The sequence below is a fragment of the Mus pahari genome, chromosome 19, assembly GCF_900095145.1.
Source record: "Mus pahari chromosome 19, PAHARI_EIJ_v1.1, whole genome shotgun sequence".
NCBI lineage: Eukaryota > Metazoa > Chordata > Mammalia > Rodentia > Muridae > Mus > Mus pahari.
The window spans coordinates 69,200,352-69,213,296 of record NC_034608.1 but is presented as its reverse complement, the minus strand read 5'-3'; the positions used below and the strand labels follow the sequence as shown (position 1 = coordinate 69,213,296).

Genomic DNA, 12,945 nt, shown 5'->3' with positions numbered 1-12,945 from the left:
GAAGAATGAAGTCTGATTCTGAGGTCCACAGTCTGTCTTCTCTACTGCTGGACCAGAAGGGCAAATTATGGGGGGGAGGTCTGTGTACCACTGAGAGTCATGAACGGGGGGTGGGGGGTGGGGGGTGGGGGGTGGGGTTGAGGATGTCTTCCACCTGTCTACCTGTCCCTCTGGTATCTGCATACCAGATAGCAAGGTGAGGTGAGCCCAGAACAAGCAGAACACATGGAATGTGTTCTGAATGGGGCAGGGCCCAGTATACTAGAGGGAATGGAAGATAGAAGGCCTTCCTCAGGAGTTTTAGGCATGACTCTTGAAGAGGAAGGCCTTCTCCACAGCGGTCCATAAGGAAGTAACTCTTTGTGATGATCCTTGCTTGTTCATACTGCTTTATTTGATCGTGGATGTAAACACATACACTTTATTTCTGGGGGGGGGGGGGGATCATGGATAAAATAGTTTTTGTGGGAAAGGAATGCTCAGAAAGGGGAGCTCATTGTCTGAAAGCTCAGGGCCATCTAGAAAACTCAATAGCATGGAGAAGAACTCCAGCTGTTATGTTAAGTGATCCAGTGCCCACTGCCCTCAGTGTGGTGTCATGGATATGTGTTCAGGAGCACGTAGAGGCAGGTAGGGAAGGTTTTCCCACTCCTGCTGTTCCCAATTGTGTGCTTCCCTTACCATTTCTTATGCCTGTCTGGTAGTGCAGTCCCACACACCGTACATATTAAGGTTTGACAACAATATAATACAGTCAACTGTTCAACAATTGTGGATTAATGCAATGATGATTTTGAATGAATTATAATGCTGAGGAATCAGACATACAGTCTTTGTACTTGTCAAGCATGGCTAGGTGATATGCGAATTTGGAAAATAATGTCAACCTAAACAGCACACTCTCTGATATTTTCTAACTACAGACCTAACCAATTTTCAAAAGTAATGGTCAATATTGAGTATTGGTTGTACAAAGATCAGAGATTTTTGTGTATCAACAGTATTCACCTACTCAGTGTTCCCTCAAAGAGAAATCCAAAGGAAACCAACTAGACACTCATCAGCCTTTCAAAATGATAGAACGAAATCCATAGATTTTAATAGCATTATTCCTACTTTGAGGTCTTAGAGACCATTCGCTAAAAGCTAATGATCGGTGGCAAGAGACATACCACTGGAACTTCTGAAATTCAATTAGGTTTAATCTGCTGAGATAATGTTACTGCTTCTCTGGGACCTGGCCTGCTTCTGTCCTCTGAGGACTCGGCTACAGATACTTTATTTTCTATGGCATTATGAAAAGAAACCCAGAGTAAACATTTCTTGTTGCATTGACCAGAAATCCAAATATCACTTAAAGTTTAAAAATGTACATCATATATGTATGTATATTCATTCTCAAGTGGTAAACTGACCTTAAATAAAAATAAACAAATAAGGAAGTAGACAAAGAAATAGCATTACAGCATAATTTATTTTTTGCACTTAATCTACACAAGAACTTGAAATAAATGAAGACTACTCCATTATGTCAGTGAGCAACTTTCCAACCATTCATGTCTTTCCTCTTCAAATACACACGTTGACAAACAGGATAGATTAGATGCAATCTACTTTTTTTTCAGTTGGCTGATCGTGTAGAGAATTAGAAACCATGAAACTAAATTGTGTAAATGTTGGAAGTCTGTTGCAAGCAGCACCTTGAGACAAAAGAGACAGGTATGGGTTATAGGAGGCATGTATTCAGAACCAATAAAGATAACATTGGTATAGAAGTTGTTGAGGCATGTGGCACTGTGTATGTTGCATACCTATATCCACACTATAGGTATATATATATATAGTGTGTGTATATATTTTGCCCTTCCTGTCTTCATAGTAGAGATTAATTTAAAATCATGGAAGAAGAGGATAAGGTAATTACAGCCTTTTAAAAATTATTTTATGTGAATAAGTGCTCGTTTGCGTGTATGTATGTATGTATGTATGTATGTATGTATATCTCATGTGTGCCTGGTGTCAAAGAGGTTTGAAGGAGGCAGACACGCTGGAACTGGAATACAGATGGTTGTGTGGGTACTGGGAACCTAATGTGAGTGTGTAGGTCCTATATAAGAACAAGTGCTTCTCATGAGTGGGACAGATCTAGTTCCCATCTCCAACATACATACATACAAATACACACACACACACACACACACACACACACACACACACAAATACACATACACGCACACGTGTTATTTGTTCTTTATATGGGACCCATAACAGCAGGAATAGGAGCTGTCTAGAACTTTGTTGCCTGCCTTTGAATGCCTTTCCCCTAACTGGGCTGTCTTGTCTAGCCTCAATAGGAGAAGATGCAGCTACTCCTACTGCAGCTTGAAATGCCAAGATAACCATGGGAGAAAATGAGGGGGGTGGGGGAAGAAGTGAGTGGGAGGGACTGGGAGGGGAGGAGGCAGGGGTAGCTTCGATCAGGATGTAGTGTTAATAAATTAAACAATTAATGAAAAAAAAAAAAAAGAGCAAGTGCTCTTAACTTCTGAGCCATTTCTCTAGACCTAATTGATCCCCTTGAACATCAAAGAGCTGATGCCTGCCCCCATACGTTTGCTCTCACTGCTATTATTTGGCTCTTTCAATCCCTTGCTTAGAAAAAAAAGTCAATTTTTTTATTTTCCTAGCTACTAGAATGTTCTCTTCCCTATAAACCCTTCCCACATCACTGCTTCCACTCCCCCCACCCCCGCCCCTGCTGGATCACGCTTAGGAAAAGCAAGAAAAGTTATTAGTCAAGTTGCTTTCTGTCTGAGATCAGTTTCTGTTCATACCTGCAGGGGGAGAGGTCCTTCTGTCATGACTTTATTAGAAACAGTCAACTTTTAATTCATATAGTTATATAATTAGTATCTTCCCACCCTGCTAAATGTAAATTTGAGCCTTCTGTGGCTTATCTGTTAAGAGGGAATCATTAAAGTGCCTTCTTTGATACATAAAGCACCCCCCCCCATAACTTTGTTTGACTTTTATGTCTTAGAACTTAAAAAAGAATTAGGCTTTCTTCAAACAAGCTCTCCAAATACAAAAGTGTGGGAAGTAAAAGATCAAAGAAGAGCAGCGAGCAGTCTAGCCTAATAAGCTCTATTGATCAGTAGGCTGTGCATATTCTCCGTCTGAAGCCTCAGTGATGGGAAGCCACAGTGCCTGACCTTCTACACTTTGCGGCTGGGCTTGGCTCGTGAGGAAGCAAACAGAAGACATGGCACAAGCAGTGCCAGACCAATTCTGCGGGGCCCATCTGGCTCACTCTCTAGCAAGTGTCTGTTCTTCAGTGCACCAAGAGGACTGGAATGACTGAGATGTTTTAATGCAAGAGAAAGAAGCAAGGGAGATTAATTTATCCCCACTATCTCTAACCAGTAAAAGCTTTTGATTAAATTCGCCTATCCACAAGCCCTCCAGAGCAAACTAAACTTTTAGGACAGATGCAAAAGATAAGAACTGCAGCAGACTGTGACTCTCGGCAGTTGAACAAAATAGCAGTTTAGGTCTATATTTCAATGCTATACTGGAACTGACAGACTATCAACTGACACGCGCTCGGAAGCTACCTAACTTTTACAGACTCCCTTTTTACACAGAATATAGTGTAGAACGTGCTTGGAGAGAAGCGTGTATCTTTTAAGGTCACTTGTAAATTCACTCAAGTAAAAAAACATCAAACTTACCATAACTTCCCGTCACACTGGCACATATAACAGCTCCAAAGAAGTTTGGATAATATTTCTGCATTCTTAAAATCACTTTTTGGCAAGCTATGGCTGGGTCATCTCCTCCTCTCATATATTCTACAGCTTGGTAGCTAATATAAACAGAGGAGACAGCTTAATATTAGAGTACAGAATAAGCACTAACTCCACATTAGGCTAGGCTGACATCAGAAAAATCAGAAACAACCATATTTTTCACATTGAGCATAATACCTATGAATGCATACAAGTCAGTAATTCCCATCTAGCCTTACCACCAAGGCAATCAAACTCTGTCTATTCAAGTCATCCACCATTATTTTCAGATGAAGACTATATTATTTTTGGCTTTGGCTGAGTAGCTGTCACTTTAGTAATAACAGCCAAAAATCACAAATAGAGGTTATATTTGCATAAGGAAAAGCTATAACCACAGGGGAAACACTGTATGTGTACAAATTACACACATGTAGTTATTAGCTGCACACAGTGCCTCACTCCAGTCTCTACTCCTCGCAGTCATCTCACTGTGACCTTGTATCCTTAAACAGATCATAAGCATTCTCCTCTGTGAAGCAAGGTGAGACACATTTCACATCACAGAATAAAGAAGACACATGCGAAGGATCACAAGTCAACTGGCAAAAGCAAAGCAAACCAAACAATAACAACAACAACAACAATAAATAAACAAAACCCAACAAAACCACCACCAACAAACACCTGCCCCCAGCTGCATGAACATCTCTCTTGCACATGAATTCGGACAACACAACAGTACAGAAATACTATCTGTCCTGGCATTGCAGGTCTCTTCCAAGGACCTCAGGGATCTACAAAGTAATGAGTCCCACCTCGGCAGGAAGCGCAGGAGTGTGTCACCATCTCCAGTGGCTGCAGCTGCTCCAGCGGTGTCATCAGCATAGGCTCCAGCTCCAGGGACTGGTGAATCCCCTACACGACTTTGGGAACAGACAACGTAAAAATTTAGGACAGGAAAACAGGTGTAAACTAAATCATGCTGTAAACTGTTTCAAAACTGGGGTCCTTTCCCGACCAGCCGCTGGCTACTGCTTTAAGTCAGTGCTTCATCAGAATGCATTTTCTGTTTGTTTTTCAATTAAGGTTTTCAAAGAGCAATGTTAATTTATGACTTTGTTTTCAGACAGATTTGCATTGTAACACAACTGAATTCTTAGAAAGTGATGAAAACACTGCTTTTCTGACAGTGGAGAGAGGGTGGCTGACAGAAAAAAAGAAATTACTTAAAACCCGAAAAATAAGTTCTAGAGATCTGCATGACAGTACATTTAATAATAATAATAATAATAATTATTAATAATAATAATACATGTAGATGTAAAACCTGCAAGAGGAGAGATTTTAAAAAGCACGAGACAATGCACAAGCTAAATAGCTTGGTTTAACTATTTCACATGCGTTTCTATGTATGAAAGTATCATGCTGTACTCCATAAATACTTGTACTTAGCAATTAAAACTTTTAGCAAAAACTGTCGTCAGTTCATTGTGTCAGCTCACATAGATTTACAGTGACTTCTCTCTGCTTACACATTTCTCAATCTCTGGTGTTCCTGAACAGCTCTATTTCCTTACACGGCTTCCTATGCAACGTGCCAAACTTTTACTAGTTTCCTCCGTTAATAAGCCTACTTAATTCCTTTCTCCTACTTAAGAACAAAGCAAGAACAAAAGAAACTTACAATGTCCCAAGCGTATCTGGCTTGGGTCCCTCTTAATCTCCACGATGATCACAAGGTATTGCTATTCTGTAATCACCGTGAGCACAACACACCCAAGAGCGTTCACGTGAGTGTGCACACGTGCACACATGTACACACACACACACACACACACACACACACACACACACACATCACACTCCAGCATCTCTTCTAGCCACCATTCCATCAGCCTGGAGTATGGACTACTTGTATACACTAGGACAGCTGGCTGCATGCCCATCCTGTGTAGTCAGGTCCCAGTCTCAATTTATTCTTTTACCAACATTACTGACTACACAGGTTACACTGATTAACCCCTAACATTTTTAAACTCTGGAGTATCTGCCTGTGATTCTTCTAGGCTGCTTCTATGTTTTCTTCCACATTTATCTGTGAGGTTAGGATTTCATTTTATCCTTGACACCCTGCACAAGCCTTGGCATGTACTGTTTTACATTAGATACATATTTGGGAAATCTGTTCTTGGGGAAACACTAACCCAGGTATTTTGAATTTTATACCATTTGTAGATGTGCCAGCAGCAGTATGTCCCATCTTATGGATTACAACCATGCCTAGGGATTGAAAAACAAAACAAAAACAATGTGAGTACCCAACATATCCCTTAAATACATCCACACAATGAATCGGTTGAGGACTGCTACTGGGTGAGGGTTTGTGTCGCCTCAGAGTTAGATCTCCATAAATTGATGGATTTAGAGGGAACTGCGGCAGGTGGATGGTTATTAGAAGCAGTGCCCTAATTAGTGGGATTAACAAAAGAAACCCAGAAAACTAGACACACCACCAATGAGCCAGAAAATGGGACTGCAGGAGACAATGAATCTGCCACTGTCTGCATCTTGGAATTTTCCACATCTAAAACTGTGAGAAATAAATTTCTGTTGTTTATAAATCATCTAGTCTATGGTAGTGTGCTTTCACATACTGACTCCATTAAGAAAATAAAGTATGAAAGCCAGGCGTGGTGGCGCACGCCTTTAATCCCAGCACTTGGGAGGCTGAGGCAGGTGGATTTCTGAGTTCGAGGCCAGCCTGATCTACAGAGTGAGTTCCAGGACAGCCAGGGCTACACAGAGAAACCCTGTCTCAAAAAAAAAAAAAGAAAATAAAGTATGTTCTCTTATTAATTATATGCAGAAGAACAGGAAGAAGTAAGAATAATGAAAACTGAATCAGTGGTATGATACTATAAATATTAATGACCTGATTTCATAGCATGATTGGACAAAAACCCAAAATCCAAAAAACAAAAAAACTATTCTTTTTTATTTCCTCATATTCTTAATATTCAAATCTACCAGTTACTTTCAGTATGTTTTCAAGGGCAATTTCCAATAATATCATTCATTTTGATTAAGAGAAACTGTCAACATTACAGCTTAGAAAAATGATTACAGATTATTTTATATAGCAAATTACATAAAATAACCAAAGCATTAAATATTAAAGATTTGATAATCAACATTTTAACAGTCACTGGGTATTTGATGTTTTGCGTAATTACAAAACTGTATTCAGATGCTAAGATAAAATTATATATAATATATGTATATATTATATATATACACACACACCACATATATGAATTTATGTTTTAAGATTTATTTTATATATATATATATATATATATATATATATATATATATATATATGTGCATGTACATATAGTGAGAGCAAGACACACATACCAATGTGGTATTTACTTGGCAGTTAAAATAGCGAAAGCAGGCTAACTCCTGGTACATGAGGAAAAATGAATATGAGCTACAGACGGTCATTAAGTAAACTAATCAATAACAGCACATAACAAGTGAATTACCAATAGTATCATGACTGTGGATATCCATTTCTTGTTTTTGTGGAAGATTACTCTGCTTTAAGAAACCAGATGGTTTGTAGGGTCCACAGTATTTTGTCGGATCTGGTGTAACGTTCTGTAAACAAGATTCCAGATGTTTGGTTAAAAAGGGTGTTTTAGAAATAGGCATATAATTGTGTATGACTGCTAACCACTAGAAGAAACCAGAAAGACATCAGTAACTCAGAACTCCAAAGTTAGCTTAATCTTATGTGAAAATGGATGGTTCTCAAAAGTATATGTTGTGGATCAGAACAGCACATGCAAAGCCTACATTGCTGGATGCCAACTTTACATAGGCACAGCCTCAGAACAATGGCAGGTATACAGTTTCTAGAAATTATATGTTCATCTCAAAGGAAGACCCAGCCTGACCTGTCAGAATATGGTTCCAAGTGACAAATTGTGAGATTTCAAGTAAAATCTGTTTGAAAGCAAGCTTACTTTTAATATTGGTTCATAAAGTATGGAGCTTGGACACAGACATGGCATTGTCACCTGCAACATTTATACTTGTGAACTGCTCACGCAAGTCAAAATCAAACAACAGGACACTGCACAGAGTGTCAGGTTCTAAGTCATTTTGTAAATTTGTGTTGGGCACCACTCATCTTAGCTTCCTGGAGCCTGTGAGCCATTAGCTGGACCCCTCTGGCTGCAGCCATTCTAGGTGGCAGTATAAGGCTCTGTTAAATATTAAAAGTACAGGAATATACCAATAGATGTAGGTTGTTTGGACAGATTGGTATTAAGATAAGAACTTGTTTATTTCTTAATTTTTTGAGATGGGGTGAAGTTTCTCTATGTAGGCCTGGCTGTCCTGAAATTAACTCTGAGGACCAGTCTGGCCTGAAACTCAGAGATCTGCCTGCCTCTGCCTCCCAGATGCTTGGATTAAAGGTGTGGGCCACCACCACTACCAGGCCAAGACAAAAACTTAATACAAGCTGAGCACCTCTTTTTGGAATACTTTGGCTATTAAGCCAATTTTTACATGTGTATAATGAGCTAGCACACAGACGGATCCAAGTGTATGCACACAATTCATCCATGTTTTACGTATATCTCCAGGATTACTCTGAAGACAGCTATACAGGCTTTTGGTGGCATTTGTCCTTTGACTGCAATGTACTGCACGAAGTAGCCTTTCATGCCTATGATATCTAGTTGGTGCTGGAAGCATTTTGAATTTCAGACTTTTTCTTTAGGGATGCTCATTGTACTCATACCTCCTAAGATTGTGTATAGCGTTTCCAGTCAGTTGGTTTTTGAAGAATGAGCTAAGCCCTGGTAAGTAGGATTAAAGGAAGAAAGAGATTAGAGGCTAAGATTTTCAATAGAAGTGTGGAAAAGCCAAACTGATTTATGCTAAAATTCCTACTCAAGAAAAATGGTCTCACTAGTGACAAACTAAATCCTGAACTGTAAATCTTCTAGCCAAAGCATGGGCAATATATTAGATATATTTCACATAGATAACATCTAAGAAATAGTCTAGACAGCCGATTTTCTTCCAAGAAAATACAAGTAAAACAGTGTTGATGGAATCAGTTCAATTCTTCCTAGCAAACCTTGAATTTACATATTACTGTCAGAGAGCAAGAGTTATTATCCCTGAGAGGGATGTGTGAAAGATGGGCACACCCAGAGTACCAGTGGTGTACATATGTGGCCAGGACATTAATCAACACAGGCATAAGAGGGTCAAAGGGATCACTTAAAATTGACTTTGTATAGTTGAATTTGCATACATACTCTCCAATAATTTGGCTGGCAATTTCGAGAAAGCCAATCTGAATGAAGATCTCTTGAGGTTTTGGTAGACAAGTCCTCATTAGTAAACCCCATACTTTCAGCAAACTTGGTGGCTGGAGAAGAAAAAGGAAAGTGTAAGCCCAGGCGTTGTTTTCTTAGCAGAAGACATGTCCTAGAGGCACTGTGCGTCAGCTGTCACTCACATGGGGCATGGATAGACATCTGAGGAGGGCAGCATACAGGCTTTCAAAAGCATTTGTGGATATAAACAGTTTTAAGGGGGTAGTTTCTGGATGTTCAGCTTCTCTGTGTCTTTCCCTTGACTGTTCCACTGGAGACCTATGGGCTGTGTATCTCTCTGTCTTTCCCATCACTGACCTGGTGCAGACCTTTGGGTTGTGTATAACTCTGTGTCTCTCCCATGACTGATTCACTGGAGACCTTCGGGTTGCGTATACATCTCCTTTACTGCTTCACTTTCGTATCTTTCCCTTCTACTTTGAACAACTAACTACAGCCTTTCAGGGCGCACACCGCTCACTGACACACAAATGGATTTCAAACACCAAAAGCCATCCTTTTCAGGTAGTCTGCAATTCTATGCCAAGCCTATTAAGATTGCTACATAAATATACCATTAATATATTTTTCTTTATCATAGGCTACATTAGGACTTTCTGTCATGGAACCTGGAAAGGACTTAAGTGACACCACCGTCTCTGTAATCTCTGGTACTACTGTCTCATATAAACAGTGCCCCCTGGGTCTTGGATCTGCAGAAATGACACACAGGAAGGGAACTGATGGAAACCTTGCTTCAGTGGCAGCAATCACTCAGTGACAGATGATAACATTGCTTACAATGCACTTGTCTTAAAGACAAAGCAAAATTCAGAAGTGACCTATCCAGTTACTGTTTATGAACTGAAACAGCAGGAACTTCAACTTAGGTCTCCCTCCCTCCCTTCTCTCCCCCCCTCCCTCTCTCTCTAGGTGACAATAGACAAAAAGACTAGAACAGAATTTCGCTATGGTTTTACATATACCTGAGTCCCCCACTAAAAGCGTGTGCGTGGTATGCTCTAGGACTTTCCGTGCCACACCAATTGCGTTTTTAATTCTTCTAAGGCCTCCCACTGCTCCCACATCCATGGCAGTGCTGGAAGGCAAGGACATGGAAGATTTACGAAGGCATTTTCTGTTGGTATTTGAACATAAAATCGCATTTCTCCGAGCAGCAATACGTTGAAGGCTAAACTGCATCTCAACACAGAAGGGAAAACCACCCGTAAAGTTCATGGATTCCCACAGACAAAATTCAAGAACGAAAAGTCGATTTAGTATATATCCCAACACATTATTTTAAACATGGCTTTTACAGAGGCCTTCTGGGTGAGGTCACTGAGAGCGCAGCATTTGTAGATGGCAGTAAATACCTTGGTCACAGACACAGTACTGTAACTCAGGGTTCTCGTCAGCCAAAGCTACTTAACTACCTACTTTTCTGTGATCCTGAGTAAGGGTGACCTTTCGGCTTTATTTTCTTTTTCCATTAACGCTTCATGCTGGAAGGGAGAACCACTATAAGCTGGGGGTTCTGACTGATGCTCACATTCATGCATCCTTTCAGCCTGCTCTGAATATGAGCTAACCTGACAGGAGAGCGCACAGACAGGTCCTGAAGAGCATCCTTACCCATCCATGATCATGGCATCCAGGGTGGTTTCGCCAACTTCGTCAGGACTCCCTCCAAAGCCCACAGTCCCATCACACTGCTCCTTCTCACACATGGCACAGCCATTCTCCACTGCATCCAGGGCGGAGCCTCCAGATAGCAATGTCCACCACGCTGTGCAATTCCAACAGAGCTTATTTAACAGTCATATCGTTTCCAATGTGAAATGCAACAAGCCGAGAACAGGTTGAGATGCCTAAGTTGTTTTTTTTTTCCTTAACATTTATACTGTTAAGCTGAAATTTTAACAAGTTACTTTTACCAAACGGGACAAAACACGCAGCAGGGAAATTAGGATGATACAGACAAATGTATATGACTTGTTATTATAAAGAACTCAAAGAGGTTGGCTCTTAGTGGAAACCGAGTATTTAAAAAAAAAAAAAAACTTATCATTAACTATTTTTCTCTGTGTAACAAATATGCCATCTTTAAGAGACATAACTGAAACTATTTGGAGACAATTGAACTTTAAAGTATTTTCAATTACACCCTAACATTTCTTCATTACTGTTTTTCCTCATCTTGTGAGAGGGTCTTGCCATCTAGCCCTAAGCCCAAATGAAAATCCATGTACAGTCTAGGCATGTCTGGAAGCCTGGGTCTTCCTGCCATAGCTACCTGAGAGCTGAAATTACAGGCATCTGTCACTCATTACATTACTAAAATATGCACATTTCACGCTCTCATTGAGAACAAGTATCCCAGCAGAGTATTACAGCCGCAAATGACTTCATGTGGGTGAATTAATCTCACCCTCGTGCAGCTTCTGATATAATATTTTATAATTATAATTCTCATTTCCAGAAGAAAAGCACAGACATGAATGAAGTAATTCATTCAAGGCCACACAGTGTATTTCAGAAGTTACCCAGTTTCGAAAAGGCATCTAAGGTGTCCATGGTTTTTGTTTGTGTTTTGTGGTATTCTTGGAGTATCCAGTGGGTAGGTCTTGAAAGGACAGATGTATTACTTATAATTCCTTGAAGGTTGGTTTTAAGAAGTCCCCCCCCCCCAACTTCAATACTAGTAACTTACACAGAATCATACCCTGCATATAATGGTGGATTTCTTTGTTTGGTTATTGTTAGGGGTCTCTTTCTTGGTCTGATTTCTCACTTTCTCTCTTTCCTATGCATCCCAGACAACAGATTTTCCTGCACTGGATTCTGGATCCAACAGTGTCCACAAACATTTAATGTGATAGCAGTCTCAAGGGTGACAGGGTTGGGGGCAATAGGGTGCAATCCTAAGAAATGCTGAAGATAATTTGAATGTATAAGTGGTAAGGGCAGCGTGACAAACAGTGATCAAATACATTATGTATCCGTAGGAAATTATCAATTGTTTCCTAAACTGGAGTCCAGAAGATCCTGGAGAAACAGGAAGGAGGCTATCACAAGAAGTGTAGCGTGGAAGAAAAACTCTGTGGCAAAAGACTGCGACAAAAAGTAAGGCAGGTGACCCTGTCCAAGTACAGCTAAGAGGTCCAAGTGTTAGAGGTCAGACAAGGTGGTGCGGGAAGCTGAACAATATACCAGATCCTACAATGCAGCAGGGGCAGGGAGGATGGAGAGGGTCAGGCGCAAAGGCAGAGATGCAGGAAGGAAGAGGGGAGACCAGGCCTTCTGCAGCGGGCTCCCTCCGCAGCTCCTGCAACCTTAGGGACGCAGCGCAGCTTCCTGCACAGGAGCTCGCACAGTGCAGCCACCCACCCCCGGGGCTGCCGCTCCCCCACCTGCTTCGGTGGCATTCTTAAAAGGCCAAGTGTTGACGACCAGGGGCAGGGGGCTGGAGCCCCGCACCAGGGGCATGCCCAGGACCAGCGGTACGAGAAGCAGAGACAGATTCGACTTCCGCGCCATAGCTGAGCGCCCCGCCGAGCGGCGTGAAAAACGTCCCCGCCGGCCGCGCGCCCAGCCGGCCAGCGCGAGAAAGGTCTCGGCCAGCTCAGACTCAGGAAGACTCGTGATTGCCTTTGGTCTCCTCCCCAACTTCCTCAACTCTCGCGAGATGACGAGGCCTTCTGTTGCCCCCGGAAGATTTTTTTTTCTTTTCTTTTTTTCTTTTTTTTTTT

The 12,945-nt window shown here is 41.1% G+C and overlaps 1 protein-coding gene across 1 annotated transcript; it reads right to left on the bottom strand.

Annotated features, from left to right (window-relative positions):
- Positions 1 to 1,458: 1,458 nt before the first annotated feature.
- On the bottom strand, positions 1,459 to 12,830 carry Aga (aspartylglucosaminidase). Its single transcript, XM_021219552.1, has 9 exons — positions 12,607 to 12,830; positions 10,829 to 10,982; positions 10,180 to 10,292; positions 9,134 to 9,246; positions 7,340 to 7,454; positions 5,996 to 6,071; positions 4,607 to 4,714; positions 3,732 to 3,865; positions 1,459 to 1,700 (listed from the first exon to the last, which is right to left on the bottom strand). The coding sequence occupies exons 1-9, from the start codon at positions 12,731 to 12,733 to the stop codon at positions 1,600 to 1,602; spliced, it is 1,041 nt and encodes a 346-aa protein (XP_021075211.1). The 5' UTR covers positions 12,734 to 12,830; the 3' UTR covers positions 1,459 to 1,599.
- Between the last annotated feature and the right edge of the window lie 115 nt (positions 12,831 to 12,945).

Coding starts and splice junctions, on each gene's coding strand:
- Aga (XM_021219552.1), bottom strand. CDS start 12,733: ATGGCGCGGAAGTCGAATCTGTCTCTGCTTCTCGTACCGCTGGTCCTG. Junction 7,455..9,133: donor GCCAGCCAAATTATTGGAGA/GTATGTATGCAA, acceptor TCTTGTTTACAG/AACGTTACACCAGATCCGAC. Junction 4,715..5,995: donor ATAAAATTCAAAATACCTGG/GTTAGTGTTTCC, acceptor CTGTTCCCAAAG/TCGTGTAGGGGATTCACCAG.